Genomic DNA, 22,001 nt, shown 5'->3' on the forward strand with positions numbered 1-22,001 from the left:
TGTTTCTCCTCTTTCAATGGTAAATGGACTGTACTTATATAGCACTTTTCTAGTAGTTATGACCACTCAAAGTGCTTTTACATTACATGTCACATTCACCCATTCACACACATTCATACACTGATGGTCAACCTGCTCATCAGGAGGAAACTAACCAATCACATACATTCATACACCGTTGGCAACAGCAACGGGAGCAATCTGGGGTTAAGTATCTTGACCAAGGACACATCAACATGTGGACTGGAGGAGCCGGGAATGGAACCGCCAATCTTCCAATTGGTGGACGACCGCTCTACATCCTGAGCCACAGTTTCTTTAGTGAAGAAACAGGCTAGATTTCACTCTTTGAGATAAATATTCCAATGTGAGTTAATCCTTCTCACATTATGTAGAAGATCTTTATTGCCCTTATAGATGATCAATGTTTTATTTATGTCTTAAATTGTTTTTAATTGTCTTAAATGTTCTTATGCCTCAGGGAGTGCTATCTAAATGTCATTATATTGTTGTCCTACCCTCAATATAATGAGAATAAAGGTACTACTACAGCTGAATATGTAGAGACAAATATAATATTTCAATGTCCATAAACATGAGGATTGAATTAATGAGTAAAGTTGTTGCTCATGGTGTAAATGTCCTGTTTGAGTACTACATTTGTGATATTTGAAGATGTGAAAAACATTCTCGTTTATTTCTGGAAATATATATGTCATTTTTGTGACTGCCAACTTGTCTCAGTAAGAATATAACAGACACAGTGAGAGATTTGAATTGAACTTGATGTGAGTTAGTGATGTTTTTTTTTCAATGAATCCAAAATCAATCATTCTAACTTGAGGCCTCAGTGAAAATTCTTTATTTCCATAGTTCTCCACCTCACTGTACTTTGTTCAGTACAACAGAACTATTAGAATAAAGCTTTGAATCTCCTTGTTGTTAACACAGGTGAATGGCATCGACCTACGAGGAGCCACGCATGAACAAGCAGCAGCAGCACTGAAAGGAGCAGGACAGGTGGTCACCATCTTCGCTCAGTATAGACCAGAAGGTGAGTCAGCACAGACCAGCTACTGTACAATCACAGGAAGGTCACAGTGTAAACATCCTGTTCTAATAGATAGATAGATGTAATGCTTCCATAGTTGGACATGTTGAACACATAGATAATAAGCAGTGTTATAGAGACTTTATTGGTCATTCAGGGAGCCCTGCCACCATGTTGTGACAGCTTCAGCAGTCTGCTGGGGGGGGGGGGGTTATATGTAGACTGAGAAAAGAGCAAGAAAGTCCTCACTGGTTCTTAAATGAGATGCTAGCTGGACAATTGTGCCGACTCATAGCTGAGACAGGAAGATCATGCAAGGTCACTTCTCATTTCATGTTTGCTTTGACATTTTTTAAATCCTGAGGCTTGTTTTTGTCTCTTCATCCCATTTGACTGCAACAGTTTAGCCTCAGAGGACCGTAGCACTGAATGGACTGTTATATGATTCTAATTGATGAGATTCAAGTTAAAATGACCTTTCTGGAGTAGAGCTATAGAGAAATGTGATGCAGGTGATGCAACACTCACGCCTTACAATAGTTTCCCACTGTTCCATTCATCTTCAGGTAATGCACCACAGCACTGCACCAAAGGCAGAGAGGAGGAAGACTAACTAGTAAACAGGGATATAAACACTGTTCATATTCTGACTCATAATTAGTGTCTATACCAGACATGTCCAAACTATTCCATGAAGGGCCATGTGCCTGCAGGTTTTTGTTCCAGCCAATCAAGAGCACACAATTCCACCAATCAACTGTCTGAAGACTGAGATCAGTTGATTAAATGAGTCAAGCCTGGTGTGCTCCTGATTGGTTGGAATGAAAACCTGCAGCCACATGAAGGTTTATGGAATAGTTTAGTCTACACCAGTTCACATTCATAAATTCCCCATCAGTCAATAATACATGTTTGATTCATCTTATGAGAAGAAAAAGATCTAGGAGAACATTTTATTATTATTTAAATGCTGATTTTTTAAAAACTTTTTTGTTAATAAACACAGGTCTAATCTGTACATTTACATATATAAAAATACAACAATTATGCATTTTACTTTTGTATACTGTGATTTACATTAGGAAAAGTCAGGCTAAAAGAAATGTGTGTAGGGTGTTTTTTAAAACTTTAAAATGTAAAAAAAAAAAAAAAAAAAAAAAAAAAAAAGAGGGGGTCAAAGTTGACCCTGAACAGTGTGTAAGGGTTAAATGTATTCAACACCATCTAGACCTAAAGGATACACTCCATACATGTTGGAGATTAACACCTTTAGGCTCAAGGTGACACTTTAACTGAATTTATAATTGCAGCTGTTTTTAATTTTCACACAGTTATACACACAAAGCACAAACTACCATCATTAATCATCTACCTCATTAGTTATCTGCATCAATTGATTTGGTGCACTTCAGCCTCTCTGCAGGCTCCCTGTTGCTTAATGGATGCTAATGTGTTTAACTGTTTAACTACACATTGATTCTAACTTTGTACATTTTCTGGAATTTTCCAAAGAAAAATGTTGAATAAGTGGAAGTTTAAATGTGTGTGATACATAGTAGTCAGTATTATCTGATAAAACAAACAGCATTCTGTTTGTAAATGAGTGCTTTCTTTATCTTCAAGCATCAGCCTGCACACTGTAACAGCCTCACTTCTGCCAAAGACTGCCTGACAAGCTTCTGTCATTAATGTGTAATACATTAGACAGCTGTGACCGGTAACATGCCTCCTCTCATTAAGGTCATCAGCAGCCGTATCTACTCATGGCCAGAGACCTCTCAGTGTCTCAGAGGTGCCAAACTGTCCAGCCCCCTTTATACCACACAGTTCTACATCACAGTTCTTTTCTTTTCTCTCAGATCCTCAGCCGAGCATTCAAGAAGGCAAAGGCTTTCTCTTTCTTTCATACATATCTTGATTTATGCTGAATAGTTGGCAGCAAGTGATTCAAGAAACAGTCGGTTGAAAACTGGTGTTAGATTACTCCTGCTTCTCAAACATGAGCTGATTTAAGAGATCTTGAGAGCTGATGTTTTGAAGTTGACAGTGGAGAGGTTTCAGCTGACTGTGCTCTGTCTCACAGGAAAGTCTTCAGTAGTGCAGCATAGCAACAATTAGACTCTGCATCAAGTTCAATCTAAAACATTCTTTAATCAAACAAGTCTTTTAATTCATCACTTTGTCTCCTTGTTCCAGTCTGAGGTGGCATCTTACAGCAGTCTGACTGGGCTCTAAACCCCTCTGACACTAACAACTGCTTTCTTTTCTTACCCATCAGAACTTGCTCTATGCTCACCGCGACGGGCTCCTTCTCCAGCACCAGGTTTGTGCCAATGGCACCTGTGGCTGCTCTGAGCATTAGCATCATTCACTTAGAGTAGTCACTGAGTGAATGTCATCACAGACAGTGTGTTCACTCCTCTTCACCAAGCATTTGACCCACTGAAGCACACCTGATCCTTACCTCTCCCAGCCTGTTTGACTCTCTGTCCTGACCTGCACATGCACTGTTTCAACCCTCCTGACTTTGCCTTTTTGTTCCTGTGCTCCCAGGTCGTGACCCTTCATGCACTGTTCTCTCTCCATCCCCTTTGAAAATGTATTTGAAATGATGCTTCTTCTTTCTTTTTTTTATATATGGTGTGCTTTTCATCCCATAGTTAGGCATCGGTCACTATTGTAGTGCAGCTCAGTCTAATGGCTTAAAGCTTTTATTTAGTTTCAGTTTTGAACATGATGTAATATTGTGTTCAGCTGTCAGCACATTTCATCACAAGCTGTTCCAGCAAAAGTAGATCATACTAAAGTGTCTTTGAATTATGCAGACTCAGCAGGATGTTACTGCTTAAAGAATCATTGCTGTTGATTTTTTGAGGTGAAATTCGACAACAGATGAAATCTAGTGCACCTGCATTGTGCTGCTGTGGTGACAAAGGTGTCAGCAGTGAATATCTCCAAAACTCTAAATGTGTGTGTGTGTGTGTGTGTTGTATCTGCAGTATGTGTGCCTTTCTGAAGCCTAGCATCACATGTAAATGTCAGCAGGCTACCAAATGTTAGTGAGTTTTAATAAGTAGGTTACTTAAAGGCCCAATATGTCACTTTTCTGCATTAAAAGGTCAAAACACTACTTGACATATCATATATATATATATATATATATATGAAATAGAGAAATATATCATTTTAATGAAGCTAATGGTCATTTTTTGTATACATTTAATGGTAATGGTCCATTTTATTTGGTCAGCAGTCAGAAGCGTCATACCCCCTGTGAGCATGCATTAGATCATGGTTATTTTTAATGATATATTTTAAGCATGAGGGATTTTAGTCATCAGACGTCTGGATCTAAAGTTATTAGAGAAACAAGCTGAGCACACATTAGTGGCAGCTTGACTCACACCCTCCTCTTTCTTACATCACAAGTGTCAGAAAAACACTAATTTCAACATGTTTTTTTTTATCAGTTTTGATGACTGGGTTCATTTGTTTTGGAGAGTAGGAGACACTTTGTCCCCTTTAAAAAAAATCCTGAACAATGAACAGTGAAGGAAATCTAACCAGGAGAAACTGACTCTTTAACAGTGAAGACAACTCCTGCAGAAAATGACCTATTGTGTGTTTAAGTAAGCTTTTAAGAGAAGGATCAGGCAGAGGCTTCTGTGGTGCTGTGATGCTGATGTCACATACATACTGCTCCATGAAGTTTGCAGACTCACATCCACAAATGCTTGTTTGTCACTTTGCATAACAATAGAAGTCAATAGTGAATCACGAAAAAAGGGTTCATCGTCCTTTTTTTCTTTGAGTAGACGGGTGAACTGTGTGTGGGATGGTGTACATAGTGAGCATTACAGTCCAAACAGGAGGATAGTCTGGTTTGTTTCTATGAGTGAAGTTCAGGCTGAAATATATAATGCCAAACAAACAAATCAAAGAACACCTGTAAAAACCAACATCATCTAATATTCCTCCGTTTACTAGAAAGCTACGAGTTTCCTCTCTGAAGTGTCTCACAGCTCCAGATTTATAATGCAGTAGTGTATAATCAAACATAGTGTATGTGACAGGGAGAGGAGTTGTCTTGTTGTCTCCGCCCCTGTGCTGCTTATGAGCAGCCACAGGAGAGAGAGAGAGAGAGGGAGAGAGAGAGGTGTTTCCCTTTCTCTACTTTGTGCTGCTCTGAGCAGAGTCTCAGGATTGGACTGTGTGTAGAGAACACAGAGAAGGAGCACTAGGAGAACACAGTGTCAGAAAAAGAGACAGCAGCAGCAGCAGAAGATACAGCATCAGAGTGAGCATGCAGACAGGTATGTGAGAGCTAAAACTGGGCAGGAAAAAAGAAGAGGAAGATAAGTGAAGGAGTAAATGTTTGTGTGATTTTGTATTGTGTTGTTTAGTTTCTTGTGCTCATAAAAGCTCAGTTGAATTGTTTCTTTAATAGCTTATCTCACAGGGTGATGAAGAAGAACATCTGTCAGAGAAAGCATGGAGGAGTTGGACGCCTGTTTGGAAGCTTGTTGGAAATGATAGCTAAAAAAACAGAAGCTTAACTTAATATTACAATCCATTCAGTCTTCTCAGGTTTATCTACTGTATATTTCTCTCATTGTTCTTGTTCTTTCTCTTTCATTTTGCACAGTGCAGTTAGTGGTCGGTTATGTCATGGCAGGACACGTCACGTCCCCTTAACTGCTTGATCTTGTGCGAGTGACAGATAAGTCAGCCGTGCCTCAAGTTATCAGTTTTTTGGTCCTCATAGTAACCGCACTGTCTGGAAAAGCACACATGTCAACAGCGTGACGGGTTCTCACATCCTGACATCCTCTTTTTGCTTCACCAAGAGCCGTTCAGTCCATGACTTCAGACATCACTGACTGGAAACCCTAGTGTTGTCATGTTTAGTGCCATGTATATTTGTTATAAACAAAAGAGATCAATGATGTGTAGCTGTGCCAGCAACACAAAGAGGGATTTAAATAGCTCAAATGATCTCATCTCTCTTTCCGCTACAGAATTTAAATGATGTATTTTTAAGTTAATTATAGAATTTCAGTTTAAATCTTAATGGACCAATTATGTCACTAATGTCTGCTAGAAGAGCATCAGCTTGCAGTCTGTTACATGGCTTAAACTGACCTCATGTAACAGAAATATAGGAGATGTTGGCTGGAGTTAATGTAATCTAAGTACAGTATCGTTATTATAGTACAGTATTAGTGACAAATTGGTTATCAATCATTTCACCCACTAAGATCACTGTATTTTAGAAGGTGTAAATGTGTCCATGTACTATTAATGTACATCCAGTGCACTGTGTTAAGCTCACAATGAAAATAATCTACAGTAGCATATTTCAAGTGCACATTTCCCTTGAGTCACACACCCTGACTTTGTCGTCACCTCCTTTAATTTGACCTTAGTGAGAATAATGTGAGAAGGATTCAGATAGATAGATTGTAGCAGCATCATTACGTTGGCTTCCTCCTCCCCAGGATGTACAGTACTGGAGTCTGAATACAGACCTGACAGGCTGTCGGTCTTGATCCATTCTAATCTTGTCTTGCAGAGTACGGGCGTTTTGAGGCCAAAATCCATGACCTGCGGGAACAGATGATGAACCACAGCATGAGCTCTGGGTCAGGATCCCTGCGAACCAATCAAAAGAGATCGCTCTATGTGAGGTTGGTCTGTTTTGGATTTTTACCATAGTTTTATATGTTTAAGCTAAAATTCACAAAAATAAACAGCTGTACATTCTGTGCCCCAAATGTCCTCCATGTGATACAGTCGTTAACCCTTACATACTGTCCATTTTTATATTTGACAGCTATAAAAACGCCTTACACACATTTCTTTTAGCTAGACTTTTCCTGATGTGACCCACAGTTCATCTTCTTTTCAATTTTTGTGCAGCTGATACACATTTCTATATATGCAAACGTATTTGTTTATTTAAAAAAATTCAAAAATCAGCATTTAAACATTCATCATATTCTATAAAATGTTCTCCTGGTCCATAAAATAGTGATTGTGAATGTCTATTTTATGTATATGACTGATGGGGAATGTATGTATGTGAATTGTTGTATAGACTACTTGAGTCCGAATATGAACAGTATGTGAGGGTTAAAAGGGCTTGTGTTGTTTCCTTCTCATGCAAATGACAACTCATGATGTTTCATTATGTAACATTCAGTCAACTCAATTCATGTTAAGATTGCACTCACACATGCACATTCAAAAAACAGGTTTGAAATCTGTGACTGGAACATGGTGACAGAAGAACATTTCTTATTATAGTAACCCCAGTGGACCAACAGTCACTATTCTCTCTGACCTGGTAAAGCTGTGTCTCAAGTTTCTCTATCAAATTAGGAAAGACCTCACATGGAAGAGCGGCAGTGGAAAACTAGGAATTCAAAGCATTTGTAGTAATAATCTTTGTACGCCTGATATGTTCTGCTGAACAGGGCACTGTTTGACTATGAGAAGTCAAAGGACAGCGGCCTCCCCAGCCAGGGGCTCAGCTTCAGGTACGGTGACATCCTCCACGTCATCAACGCCTCGGATGATGAGTGGTGGCAGGCCCGACGCGTGACCCCGCATGGGGACAGTGAGGAAATGGGTGTCATCCCCAGCAAGAGACGGTGAGCGGTGCATACAAATCTGTTTCTGGTTGAGAAAAATCTAGAAACCACTCAAAGATTGTCCCTTTCTAAAAAAAGGAGCAATTTAGCAAGGAGCAGCTTACTATATTGTTCAGTTTTGTCCATCATGAATGAAAACAGGTGTGTTTCTGCTGTCCTCTGTACCATCTGGTGCTCTCGGAAAGGAAAATAAATAATTTTAAAAAATGACAGAATATGCTGTTATCCATGGTATGGTATAGCATAGAGAATGTAAGGCCAGGAGCTCATTGGATGTTGTAAAATGAGCCTTTAATATATATATAAGATCTCTTTAGTTTGCAGTAATTACTGAGGAAAATAGACACTTTACACTTTAAGAAACTTAACGTTTAATGTTTGTGACTTGTCCTCACCTCCAAAGTTCCCAAAACTTTCTGTAGCTGAGTGTAGTGTCAGCCTGAGTAATTTCCTTTGGTCTGTGTGATTAATGACTGACATGCTCGGCAGGGTGGAGAGGAAAGAGCGGGCGCGTCTGAAGACTGTGAAATTCAATGCCAAGCCGGGGTCATTCGATTCAAAAGGGGTAAGTGCCTTTACGAGATCTGCTAAGTGACCATTTATATGAGCACATTAAGTAGATGAGTCATAGTGTGAAATCTGTCAATCTTTACATTGACTGTATGGCTTCCTGTGTAGCCACATTTCAATGCTTCATCATTTACATTGTTAAATGTTTGTGTTGTAGTTCTGCAGTTCAACTTCCATTAACAACATAGGGCCTGATTTACTAAAGGTCTGCGTGTGTAGAAACGTGTGCAAACTTGACATCACACGCAAAAAATGTGCAAGCTGATCTACTAACGCAGCACACTGAGGTTTGCATCTTACAACAGTGTAAGATAATACACTCTGTCTATTTAATAAGTGTACCATAATGAATATGTAATATGAGGTGTTTTAACCCCAGTGTGAAAAATACAGGGAGGAGAAAATGTAAATATGTTATTTAGCACACACATTGTGATTTACCAAACCTGAAGGTATTATTTCTGAAGCTAACTGTGTCTATAAATAATACCTTTAAAGGACAGGTATTAACCTGCTGCACTGTGCTCAGATGACTTCTGTTACTGTAGAGAGGAGGAGACGGAGGCACAATGACAGAATACACACAGGACACAGTTTTTACACCTGTGTTAATATGTTGGAGTGGAATATTTTTGGTTTTACTAACAGCATTGACTTCGTCACTAATACTCTCCCATATGTGGGTTTTTCTGGTAATATTAGTTTTTGTTATAACTCAATATATTAGTTAACCTCTTCCACTAGAACCTGATCACATTTCATTCCAAACTCTCCATAAAGACACAAAACCCTCATTTAAATACTGCTGTCTGCACCTGTTGCACCTGTTTTCATTTACACAGTTATTCTTAGTAGATCACCTGCAAAACGCACACAAACGAGGCGCGCTGTCCATTGCACTGTGCACGCAATTTAGTACCCACTATTTGGGATCTTAGTAAATCAGGCCCATAGTCTGAAAACTGTCTTAGAATTCATTGATTCAGTAGAAAACATTAGCCAGTTTCATTGTGTGTGTGTGTGTGTGTGTGTGTGTGTGTGTGTGTGTGTGTGTGTGTGTGTGTGTGTGTGTGTGTGTGTGTGTGTGTGTGTGTTCACTTACATCAAAGACATCACGACTGTGAGCCCAACCCCATATAATGTGATAAGAAGATAGCCAGCATCCTCTTCTTCTTTCTTAGTGGTCATTTAAACTGATTTGTGTGACAGTTCTTTCATTGATTTGAATCCAGTGGTGAAACATTTTTTAACTACACTTCTTACTTTGCATACAGGTGATTCATTTACGCAGCTTATCGAATGCAATTCTATTTTACCAACTAAACCCATAATAGAGCTCAGGTGTAAAGTGTACACCTTCCAGCAGATCAGTAAGATAAACATGAACGTTTGGAGGAAATGTCCATCTTACATTTTGTCTGATAATACACTCTAGCGTGATTCTCCACTTGGAGCCCTGTGCACACATCACACATCAGTAGCATCCCTTTGTCTTCAAATCATGATATGGATACACACTGTTCATCATTTGAAGTCTCATCCTCTTTAAGTTCTTTCTATCACTGCATGTGTTCTGTGTGTCTCTTCTATGACTAAACCCTGGGTGTGTTACTTCTCTCATAGCATGATCTCTCTAACTCTTTCTCACCTTGCTTTTACTGTAAATGCCTCTGATGCAACTGTGGCACGTCAACAAGTAATGGACCTACAGTTTTACCCCCACCCCCCACCCCAGATGGACAGAACGAGAGAGATTGAATTGAATTAAATTGAATTGAATTGACTTGAATTGACGTAATTGTCCACATAGTGGATATTTGTTTTCCGCTTCCTCCAATACATTAAAAATACAAACAATCCACACCATATCATGAAGACATTAAAAACATACACCAACACTACACAACATAAAAAGTCATACAACAACTGAACATTTTGCAAAGGGTCAGGAAAACAGCAGCAACCATTGTAATAAGTTAAAACCTGTTACAAATAATACAATAAAAAAATAATACTTGAGTTCATCCACAAAAATATAGACAATATACAATGGTTAAACAACACAACAAATACCAACAGTTAAGAAAAAGCCATATGACAGAAGTGAGTCTTAAGAAGAGATTTAAAAGATGACACTGAGTGTTCCTGCCTGAGATCTCCAGACAGAGAGTTCCACAGCTGAGGGGCCCGAACAGCAAAGGCCCCGGTCCCCTCTATAGTGACATGTTGAGATATAGGAACCATCAGTAGGACCCTGCTGCAGGATCTCAGTTAAGGGTCAGGTTCATAAGAAGTAACCAGTTCATAAATACAGGCAGGAGCCTGAGCTTTTAATGCTTTAAAAACAAGCAGTGAAATCTTAAAATCAATTGTAAAACTCACTGGAAACCAGTGAAGGGCAGCAAAGATAAGAATGTAACAAGAAGTACAAGAGACACAGATGTTAATCATTTTAGCAGATTCAATATTTTAGCAAATAAAAGTCAACATGAAAAGAGTGGAATTAAATGAAATGCTCTAATCAGGATCCAGCTGTGGGTGGATGTTTGGATATTTATTTCCACTGTTAAAAAACTTGTTGACGTCCCACTTTCTGCAAGCAGTTGTTTTGTCTGCATGATCGTGACAGATATACCTGTTTGCCCCATGCTCTCTCTCCCTTCACAGTCATTCAATGACAAACGTAGAAAGAATTTCATCTTCACACGAAAGTTCCCATTCTACAAGAACAAAGAGGGTGAGCAGGATGGCAGTGATTCAGACCGTAAGTAAGCTCACAGACACACATTGTCCTCACATGCAGAGTCAGTGTAGGTCACGTAGGGGTCTGGTGGAGGGTCCACAGGTTTATATAAAGGGTAGGGGCTTTGTGGAGGCCGTGCCCGCTCCCTCTCTTGATCGTCTTTGTTTCCTTTCTTTCTTTTGGATGACAGTCAGAGACATGCTGGCTCACATGCTGATCAGTCAGGAGAGGAGCCAAGTCAGTGCTCTTCATTTGCGTGTGATGTGTCCCCATATGGTGATATTGTGTGACCCATTTTTTCCTGCAGAGATCATTCAGGTTCAATCCCAACTAGCCCAGATTTGTCAACATGTAGTACAATCACTCCCCCTGCTGGCTGCTCGGTGTCATAGCAGACAGAGACAGCTGCGGGCCCACAGATCCACAGCTCCATCCTCGCAGTGCCTCTCACCTTCTGCTTACGTTGCGGCTTTCCTCCTTCTTCTCTTTCTCCTATTCCGCCTCTCTTTGGACGGCCAATAGGACATCCTGGGGATAGGTGATGATGGGTATGGGACAAAGACATTCAGTAAGTCCCGGAATGATTCCACATTTCTGTGTTCCCACAACAACAACAACCACAACAACGCCCTCGCTCTGTTTCCTTTCCGATTGTATTTCTCTCGCCTGCACGGTTGCATGCTGTGTGTGTTCGACGTGTCTCGCTTCTCAGTTTAGTGTTTGTCAACCTCTGTCACAAGGGGTGAAACAGGGTCACTCAAATCATGGTTAAGATCGCAGTTATTTTTGGGGTTCTCTGTTTGGTCTGTTTTATGGTTAAAAAGTCGTTTTTGCTTGTTATGAATTACAAAGGCGGACATTAAATATTATGAATATATTTTTTTATTTAATACTAATTAATAAGCAGTCGTAGCTATGGAGACAATGAGATGGTGTTTTTGCGTTTTCTTTTAGCTTAGAAGAGGCTGATTCAAGTTAGCTCCATTAAGTTGAAAGCAAACTGTCATTTTTTGGTTATTTTTGTTATTTGATGTCTGTTGAAGGTTTTTGAATTAAATTTGATTAATATTATTGCTGCTAGTGACACTCAGGCCTGTAAAGATGACACAAGCTGCCAGCAGGGTTTTCTTGTTAAGCAGAGTTATAGCAACAAACTCCTACTGACAGTGTTTTTACACTTTTTTTTTTAATTCCACCCCTTACTGACATCTGCCTCCAGATGTTGATTATGTGTAATGCATGTTTGCATGATGCTGGCATTAAAAAACCTACAGTGTTTTGTCTTTGCTTGTGAGCATGTAAGTTTAAAGTAGAATGTGTTTGTTTGTAATGTGTGGTTTACTGTTGGAGTCTCTGGGATACAGACATATACCTACATGTTTGTTTAAGTGACAAATTGATATGAAAACAAGCGTCCCTATTTACTAATGATAAATACTTTATGGATTCCTTTTTTATTATTTTGTTAAAAAAATAAAAAATCTAAATTTAAATTCAAGATTTATCACTGAAAAAACTTGTAGTACCACATGCACTTAAAGGGATAGTTCACATTATTTGAACTGAGGTTGTATGAGGCAGTTATACATATCCAGTGTATTACCTGCAGTACATTTAAGGTCACCTCCCAGTTTGGAGAAGCAGACAGAAGTACCACTATAGACGCCAAAAAATATACTGCTGTGGACAGAGCCAGCAGCAAAATGTCTTTTAGCCACCTAAAAAATGGCCCACCTAAAAAAATCAATGTCAGTTTAAGTATACGCTATATTTAGAATATTTTCACCACTTAACCTTGCCACCAGACAGCCCTTTCCTTTCGCTCTAAAGTTTTTCAGCTGTATAACTTCCACATTCTTACTCATTCCGTGCAATGTATTACACTGCAGAACAGCTGTTCTGGTCAGAAAGTGCTGCTGCAGCATTATACAGTGCACATCCACAGCAGTACATTGCTTAGCTTCCATCCACGTACTTCTGCCTGCTTCTCCAAACTGGTGGGTGCTGACTGCCATCTGCTGCATTAGATAAGTACCTCATATAAACCCCATTTCAAAAATGCAACGATCCTTTTAATGACATCATGAGCTGAGATGGAACATCAAAGCATGTCCAACTAAATTTTAATTATTTGCTACATTTCTGTACACTGATGTTATAGAAACATCACATTTAAAATCACAGTTTAGCCTTTTCTGCCATGTACCTTTATATCACATCAAGTTTACCGACATAAGTTACCTGATGTACAGAATTGATTCTCTCTGGAGAAGTAGAAGATACTGTACTAAAGGTCAAAATATGAATGTTTGGTTTGGTTCATTCTTTGGTTCAACATGACATGTGACATTTGCCACATATGTAGAACATGAGCACAAACAGCTGCTAGAGTATTTATAATGCATGTGGCCTTTAGTCAAATATGGCATGTTGTTTATGTCTCAGTCATGTGTATTTGTCCCAATATCACAGTAACATTTTTCACCATGTATCCCACCAGGGAGTCAAGAGGAAGTCATTCTCTCATATGAACCTGTGATGAGACAGGAAAGTAAGTCCACACTTCAAGCATTCCACTGTTGGTAATACAGTATATACTAAACATGTAGTATTTATGCCATATTTTATTTTATTTATATTTCATATTAAATAAGAATCAATCATTTTAGATCAATAATGAAGTCTTATTATAGAGCAGGGGTCAGCAGTTAGGCTGGGCCAGTTATTTCAGGAGTTTTCAATGGGGGGGGGGGGGGGGGGTATTGATGCAGTGAAAACGCAGGTTCATATGTTTATTTTAAGAATGAAACAGATTCACAACACAGTTAAAGATTGTATCTTAAAGGGGAAATGGCATCAACAGAGATTTTCTCTTCCACTGCCAAAAGTTGTTACATTTCTCGTATTAAACTTTAATTTCTGGAAGGTTTGTTGGACTTAAAGCGATGGTTCGGTGTAATTTCGACCTAGCGTCATATGCACCATGAGGTCTATCTAATCACTGCCTAAGCCCTTTTTTTTCATTTGGACGCAAACTGGTGGAGTTACAGCCATCAGCCGAATGGCTTAGTACAGGCGCTAACGGACCCATCAGTGTATCTCGTAAATGACTCCACTAATAATGCCTGGGTTGTTATGGTGGTCACATGAGATCCCGCACAGCACATCTAGAGATCTGTGAACTCCTGGTGTACTTACAAACTTTCCAATGCATCGATTTATGAGTAAAGACCCTATTTGTACTACTGTAGAAGTTTAATAACAACCCAGGCATTATTAGTGGGGTCATTTACGAGGTACACTGGTGGGTCCGTACTAAGCCATTCGGCTGATGGCTATAACTCCAGCAGTTTGCGACCAAATGAAAAAAAAGGGCTGAGGCAGTTATTAGATAGACCTCATGGTGCATATGACACTAGGCCGAAATTACGCCGAACCATGAGGGCAGGATTAGATGTAACATGGATATATATGTATATATGATAATAACTGGGATTTAAAGGAGCATTGTGGTTATTTTGTTATTTGTAGATTTGTGAAAAATGATGTTAAAGTTTTGATGTAAACTATGAACGTCAGAATTTTAATAATATTTTTGTTGCAGGGCTGAATTTGGCCCACGGGACACTATTTGCCAACCTCTGTTATAGAGGTTATGCTTGTTAATTAAGAGTAGCTGTGTCTGTCACTTTGTTAGACAAATGTAGTGTTCAAGTTCCAGCTTATTTGTTTATTGAAACCTAAAACTTAATATAAAAACTTGAGGACAGGAATCTTCATGGCAGGATGGGAGAATCGCAGCACACTGTGAGCACAGTGATGTTACTAGTTGTGTCACATCATTGTTTCATTGTAGGAACTCAAACATCTCTCACTTTTCATGCTCATGTCTTATAATCTTTTCTTCCTTCCAGTTAATTATGCCAGACCAATCATAATCCTCGGACCGATGAAAGACAGAATCAATGATGATCTGATATCAGAGTTTCCAGACAAGTTTGGTTCTTGTGTTCCACGTAAGTATTTCATGGAAATGGAGCAGAGCTTTCCTTTTATTTATCCGACAGTGAAATGAAAATGATGTGAAATTACAGGTAGTGTTCATGCAATGTAGGTTCTAGCATGACATGATGTCATATTGACAAGGAGTGAAATCACTAACTGTTAATTGATCAGTGATGACCATAATCATATTTACTGCATCAATCCTTCAGCCCAGCACTGCTTCATAATTGTGCTTTTTCAGTTTATAACAGTGATGGCTTATTTGCTATTGTTGCACCTACTATTCATTTGGAGAGTAAAGCACATGTAAACTACAAAAGTGTTAGTTTCACAGTGTTAAACCGGCAGTAACAGATGATAATGCTGTATATGAATAATTCATATTCCATTCATTGTGTAGAGGTTTGACTTCAGCAGTAGCACCTGTGACAAACACCTGGCAGTCAGATCTGAGAGAAAACACAGACTGACAGTCACTGTAATATTCTGCTGATATCATGTGAGAAAAATATCATAAGCTCACTGTTGAGTTACTAAAATCTAAAAAAAAAAAGTTAGATGATAAATGATATTGATGTTAGAAATTACACACAAATATAGTTTGTCAAGTTCAAATCTTGTCAGATATGTTCCAGTCTGTCCTGACATGGATATTATAGGAATGAATTATTAGATAAGTGAGCTAGAACCCCAGTCATTTCCCCCTCAGTGTTAGAATAGAATAGAATAGAATGAAATGGGATAGAATAGAATAGAATGGAATGGAATAGAATAGAATAGAATAGAATAGAATAGAATAGAATGGAATGGAATAGAATAGAATGGAATAGAATAGAATGGAATAGAATAGAATAGAATAGAATGGAATGGAATAGAATAGAATGGAATAGAATAGAATGGAATAGAATGGAATACAATAGAATAGAATGGAATAGAATAGAATGGAATGGAATAGAATAGAATGGAATAGAATAGAATGGAATAGAATGGAATAGAATAGAATAGAATGGAATAGAATAGAATGGAATGGAATAGAAAAGAATAGAATGGAATAGAATAGAATGGAATAGAATAGAATAGAATGAAATGGAATAGAATAGAATAGAATATAATGGAATAGAATAGAATGGAATGGAATAGAATAGAATGGAATAGAATAGAATGGAATAGAATAGAATGGAATAGAATAGAATGGAATAGAATAGAATAGAATAGAATGCAATAGAATAGAATGGAATAGAATAGAATGGAATAGAATAGAATGGAATAGAATAGAATGGAATAGAATAGAATAGAATAGAATGGAATAGAATAGAATAGAAAGCTTTATTGTCATTATATATTACGTATAGGTTGGCAAGAGCCACTAAATACATGTGGATAAAGTCATGAGGTATACATAGGATCATTTAAAATATGGAAGTAACAATAGAAATGACAACAACTGCTGTAAAGTAGTAAATCCTGCCAGATATATGTTGTGGTGACACTGTAAATGACTAATAAAGGATTATCTTATATAATGTTAGTGATTGCTGCTGCATGTGCTGCTGCCTTCATGTCATATACAAATGATATAATCCATGATTTTTATGCACATAGACTCAATAAGCCACTTTATGAAATGAGATAGTACAACAGTGTAGTGAAGAGTTTCTGTTAGATATTATGAATGTTTGTATTTCATCCCCATTCACTTAATATCATCAAAGTGAATGAGCAAGCACTTCTGTTATGGTTCACTGTGAATGATTTAAAAAATATTTGATAAGAGAAAGCTGTCAGTTCTTCCATAGTGATAGAAATGGAAAGAACACTATTAACTTAAGTTGTTGTTAGTCTGTATGTTGTTTTCTGGTTTGTGTGTGTGTGTGTGTCTTTGTGTATGCATGAGCCCAGTACATACTGTGAGCCCAATGTGCCTTATGTCCTTCATCAGCCAAAGCTGTTTTTTTTTTGTTTTTTGCATGTTTTTATTCACCCCTCTCTTTTATTTCAATTTACCTTTAAACCATAAAATAGCTGCTAACAGTTCAGGGCTTCAAGGTGAGTGAGCTGATCAGCTGAGTTCATTCTTTCATCCCTTTTGTTAGAAAATGTGTCTCGTAGTAGTTTGTCACCATATGTTTTCCCCTTTTATTTTTTATAACTAATAGTTTGTGTAGAATCAGTTTGGATTATTAAAGTCTCTCAGTTCACTTGTTACCAAAGAAACATTCATTATCAGTCAATTGCTTTTCATTAAAGATATCCAATGAAATTTGCTCAAGCATATTGTAACAACATACTGTAGTTAAACTTTATATACTTTATATATTTATATACATGCTAAATAAATACATGTGTTGGTGTTCTATTTATGATCCAACAGCAGGTTTCATTGGAGTATCTGGAGTTGTTTTCAGGGAAAATGACATCAGTGGTTTGAGAAAGACTTCCAGTCATCTGTTGGTGTTAATCACAACAATAAACCAACCAACTTACTTTTTAATTGATTTCTTAAATTGAAAACAAAAACAACATTATACATTATCTTATAAAAGTCTCAGAAATAAGGAAAAAAATAAATTAAAAAAACACAAAAAAAAAAATTATGAGTGTATCCACATATTTTAGAAATAGGTATTATCCCAAAATACTCCTAATTAACCATAGAAGTACTAATATTTATACAATAAATACACATATCAGCCATACCTACACTTACATAAATTCATATGCACATACATTCAGTTCAGCATTAAAAAACTAAACCAAAAACAAGTATAAAAAAAATTTAAAAAAAACAAGGCAAAAATAAAACAATAATCATTATTATTGTACTAATAAAATAATAATGATCAATTCAATTTTTTCTTTATTTTTAAAGTGGGTCTTTTTATTCTCTAATCCCAATTAAAGACATTGCTTTAGCTGTAATGACCGAATCAGGAAGAAGAGTACATCATCTTATGTGAAGAGGATGTATTAGTGGCAGGTCTGGTTGTCTTGTTAACTCATGAATTTACGGTCAAGTTAGTTATAAATTGCAGAATGGGCGTCCACATCTCATAGAACTCTAAAGACAAACATTTATTAGTTTCCGTTCCATTGCATTTATGTGTCAATCTTCAGGGTACGTATGTAGTAGACACAGTTCAACAGCAATGACAGAGATTATTCATATTTGAATTAATATTGGTGTGTAGCATTGCTGTGTATTTTATCGTCTTGAGTGAGTTCTTCTAACATCTAAAAGTAAATGTACCAAAGTGTCTCCTGGAATTGAATATTCTCCTCTTTGCACCAAAGATACCACTCGGCCGAAGAGGGACTACGAGGTGGACGGACGAGACTACCACTTTGTGATGTCCAGAGAGCAGATGGAGAAAGACATCCAAGAGCACAAGTTCATAGAAGCGGGACAGTACAACGATAATCTGTATGGAACCAGCGTCCAGTCTGTGAAATATGTGGCTGAAAGGGTGAGACTGTTTGCTGTTTTAATGATTGTAGTGTGAGCTCAGTAGAATGCACAGCTCCTGTTTATCAGCCCAGCTGCTCTGGAATCTCTCTGTGATTTAGAACATAGTTTAGATGTCAGGCTCCACTCTGTGAGTTTATTTTTAGATTAAATATCTTGCATTGTGCAGCTTTTAATATGAGAGATTAGAGAGTTGTGTGGTTTATTGTGCTACATGTCCTCTAAATGCCTCCGTGCCTCTGTCTCAGGGTAAACACTGCATTCTAGATGTGTCTGGAAACGCCATCAAACGACTACAAGTAGCACAACTCTATCCCATCGCCATCTTCATAAAACCTAGGTCTATTGATTCGTTAATGTGAGTATTCATTTGAATCTTTTATTATAAACCACTTCTACCTATTTCTACATTTTTGTTTCTATATTACTGAAGGATTTACTGGAATTGTGTTCAGTTGTCATTTAGAGTAAATGAAATATGTTTCAAATAAAACATCAGAGACAGAATGATGTTTTGTGTGCAGGGACATGAATAAGAGACTGACAGAGGAACAAGCCAGGAAGACGTTTGACAGGGCGATGAAGCTGGAGCAGGAGTTTGGTGAATTCTTCACAGGTATGATATTAATACAAAATCTATATCCGGTTTGTCTCTCACTGTTAAATACTGCTCAGACACAGTGTGAGAACACACAGCTGATTTAAAGGCTCTCTCCCACCTTTAACCCTTACATACTGTTCAGGTCCAATTTAATCCATTTTGACATGTGACAGCCGTGAAAATATCCCAAATGTATTTTACTCTGAAATTTGATGAATTTTCCTAAATTTCTACTTTTGTATAGATGGGTCAATGACGTATAAGGATTTTCAACAACTCAGTTTTAGAATAATAAAAACAAGCATATCTAATGCAGTAGTTCAAACATTCAGAATGTTGTGTACCTGACAATTCATATTATACATTTGAAAGTGATTTTAGTGGGTTTTTCAACATTAATTGGCACTGGCCTGAAAAAAAAGTCATGTGGTGCGACCATGATTCATCTTGAAATATCTTATATAAATAAAAGATCATCATTTACAAAAAAATAAATAAAATGCAAATACTTTGTTTCCAAACACTTTACATTACTGAAAACTTGTAAAAAAAAGATGTGAAGCGTGTTAAGTATATTCATTTATTTCAAGATGAATCATGGTCGCACCACATGACTTTTTTTAAGGCCAGTGCCAATTAATCTTGAAAAACCCACTAAAATCACTTAACTTCAAATTTATAATATGGATCTTCAGTTACACAACATTCTGAATGTTTGAACTACTGCATTAGATATGCTTGTTTTTATTATTCTACAATTGAGTTGTTGAAAATCCTTATACGTCATTGACCCAGATGCTACTAATGTTTGTCCATTGATGCTGTTCTGAGTCAAATTATCTCTGTATCTATTGACATGTGTTTTAGTGAAATGAATAGTTCATAGTTTTAATAAGATAGTAGTTATTATGATGTAGCAGTGAAGACTGATGGCTCTAATGGTTATACAATAAACCCCACACTTCATTTTCACTTTACATAAAATACATTTCCATCATTATTGCTATGTTATATTTTCATGTCTTAGGTAAAATAGGACATGATATTGTGTGATAGGAGATGTTTAGTGGTGTAAAAGCTAAAAGATACACTCTCTCTGCTCTCTGAAACATGAATCAAGGTTTAATCACATTTATTGATCAGTCAGATCCACTATTGATGCTTTCTAAACACATCTGTGCTTCAACATTTGGTACAGACACTTTTTATGAGGGTGTAGGATATGAACAGTATGTAAGGGTTAACAGAGCAGAAGGAGTGTGAGACGCATGCAGACACTGTAAGTTTCAGGATTATTAGAGATTTTCTCTGAATTGAATCAGACTGGATGTGTCTGTTGATGTTTAAGATGACTTCTGCAGTAATGAAGTGTTAGTGTGATCAGTCACTTTGAGAGGATTTTTAATTTGAAATAATTCTAATCAGACATTTTGTTAAGAGTCCAGCATGCATACAAATGTTGATTATGAGTGTGTTGCAGTAGTGGTGTAATACTGCATTTTTCCACTTTAACTTTTATTACATTTATTAATAATTAAACTTATACTCATAATATTATGTGTATTCCCTTTTTGTCATCTAGAACAATTTTACTTCAGTGGATAAGCTCAACTTAAAGTGTGTGTCAGAGTTTTATGTTATATTTACTATTTTCACATGTATGTGAAGGCATGCAGCTGCTCCACTCTACCTGCAGACAACTTTCTATTTTAACATCCTACACACTCTTAAAACATTTGGTAGCTTCATAAGTGAAAGCCTGAATGTGTAACATAATTGATGTACCTTTCCAGCATATATATATATATATAAAGTTATCTTTGCTTTGCAGCCCTGGTTCAAGGAGACACCTTAGAGGACATTTATAACCACTGCAAACAGGTCATAGAGGAACATTCAGGACCCTATATCTGGATCCCCTCAAAGGAGAAACTATAATAACTCATCACCCTGGAAGGGAGTCTGGACTGCTAGAAACTAGTAATAAGTTGTAACATATGATAACTGTATGGCGATGAATAGTCTTCATAAATACTTCTTGTGAATATGTTTTTATTTTTTGATTTTATTTTCTCTTATGTTTGGTTATTGCTTCATTTTTCACTCAACATGAATGTTCCTGAATGTATACCACAAAGTGTTAGAAGATGTTAGGTCTTGAAACATGAACCGTTTGTATATTTGTTGATTTTTTTTTATTTGGACAAAAAAGGAGAAGACGTGTAATGAAAAACTCTAATAAATGTGGGGGGGGGGGGGGGTGGTGTCCACATCAGCACTGTGTGGAAATGTCAAACAGGAAGTCGGAGGTGGCATATATACAAGTGCAGATGTCTTTGCTTTGCCAACATAGGAGGAAAAGTAGGTACTCCAACTCAGACACCCCCCCCCCACACACACACACACACACACACACACACACACACACTGCAGCAACTAGCAAATAATCATATGAAGTTAAACATTTTGTCTGGATTTTGCATCTGTGCATCCCCTGAACACAGCTTTGCTTTCTTTCTTGTTCGTTTACATCATCATTTCTTCTTTGAATCACTGTATTTATTTCTCTGACATGACGTCCAGGATGTGTGTGGAAAATGTTTTATTCACTGTATAATTTTCATGTTTTGTTTTGTTGGGTTTTTTTTGTTTGTTTTTTTTTTTTTACTTAAAAGCAGACATTACTCATCCAGCTGTTGCATTGACAATGATAAGTAAAGTAAAGGGAGCAAGCTGCTATAGGCAACGGAGATGTAACACTATATTTTGCTACTTAAATTTCAAGAGGGCACAAAAGCACAGAATTATTTATTACTGCAAATATAACTTTGATTAAAAGGTCATTTACAGAGCATATTTGATTTGAGTGATGTAGTATGTTGTGATTGTGTTAGGATGGATGGGAACATAATACT

The 22,001-nt window shown here is 37.3% G+C and overlaps 1 protein-coding gene across 1 annotated transcript in view; it reads left to right on the forward strand.

Annotated features, from left to right (window-relative positions):
• The window catches only part of dlg2 (discs, large homolog 2 (Drosophila)), a 112,956-nt gene extending 91,932 nt beyond the window's left edge, over nt 1-21,024 (forward strand). Inside the window, exons 12-22 of the mRNA XM_062433568.1 lie at nt 952-1,054; nt 6,624-6,738; nt 7,528-7,704; nt 8,194-8,269; nt 10,942-11,038; nt 13,518-13,568; nt 14,932-15,033; nt 18,314-18,486; nt 18,734-18,843; nt 19,010-19,101; nt 20,918-21,024. Of these exons, the coding sequence (XP_062289552.1) occupies nt 952-1,054; nt 6,624-6,738; nt 7,528-7,704; nt 8,194-8,269; nt 10,942-11,038; nt 13,518-13,568; nt 14,932-15,033; nt 18,314-18,486; nt 18,734-18,843; nt 19,010-19,101; nt 20,918-21,024 (1,203 nt within the window). The remainder of the gene's footprint in view (nt 1-951; nt 1,055-6,623; nt 6,739-7,527; nt 7,705-8,193; nt 8,270-10,941; nt 11,039-13,517; nt 13,569-14,931; nt 15,034-18,313; nt 18,487-18,733; nt 18,844-19,009; nt 19,102-20,917) is intronic.
• The last annotated feature ends 977 nt before the right edge of the window (nt 21,025-22,001 follow it).

The sequence above is a fragment of the Scomber scombrus genome, chromosome 14, assembly GCF_963691925.1.
Source record: "Scomber scombrus chromosome 14, fScoSco1.1, whole genome shotgun sequence".
NCBI classification, from domain to species: domain Eukaryota; kingdom Metazoa; phylum Chordata; class Actinopteri; order Scombriformes; family Scombridae; genus Scomber; species Scomber scombrus.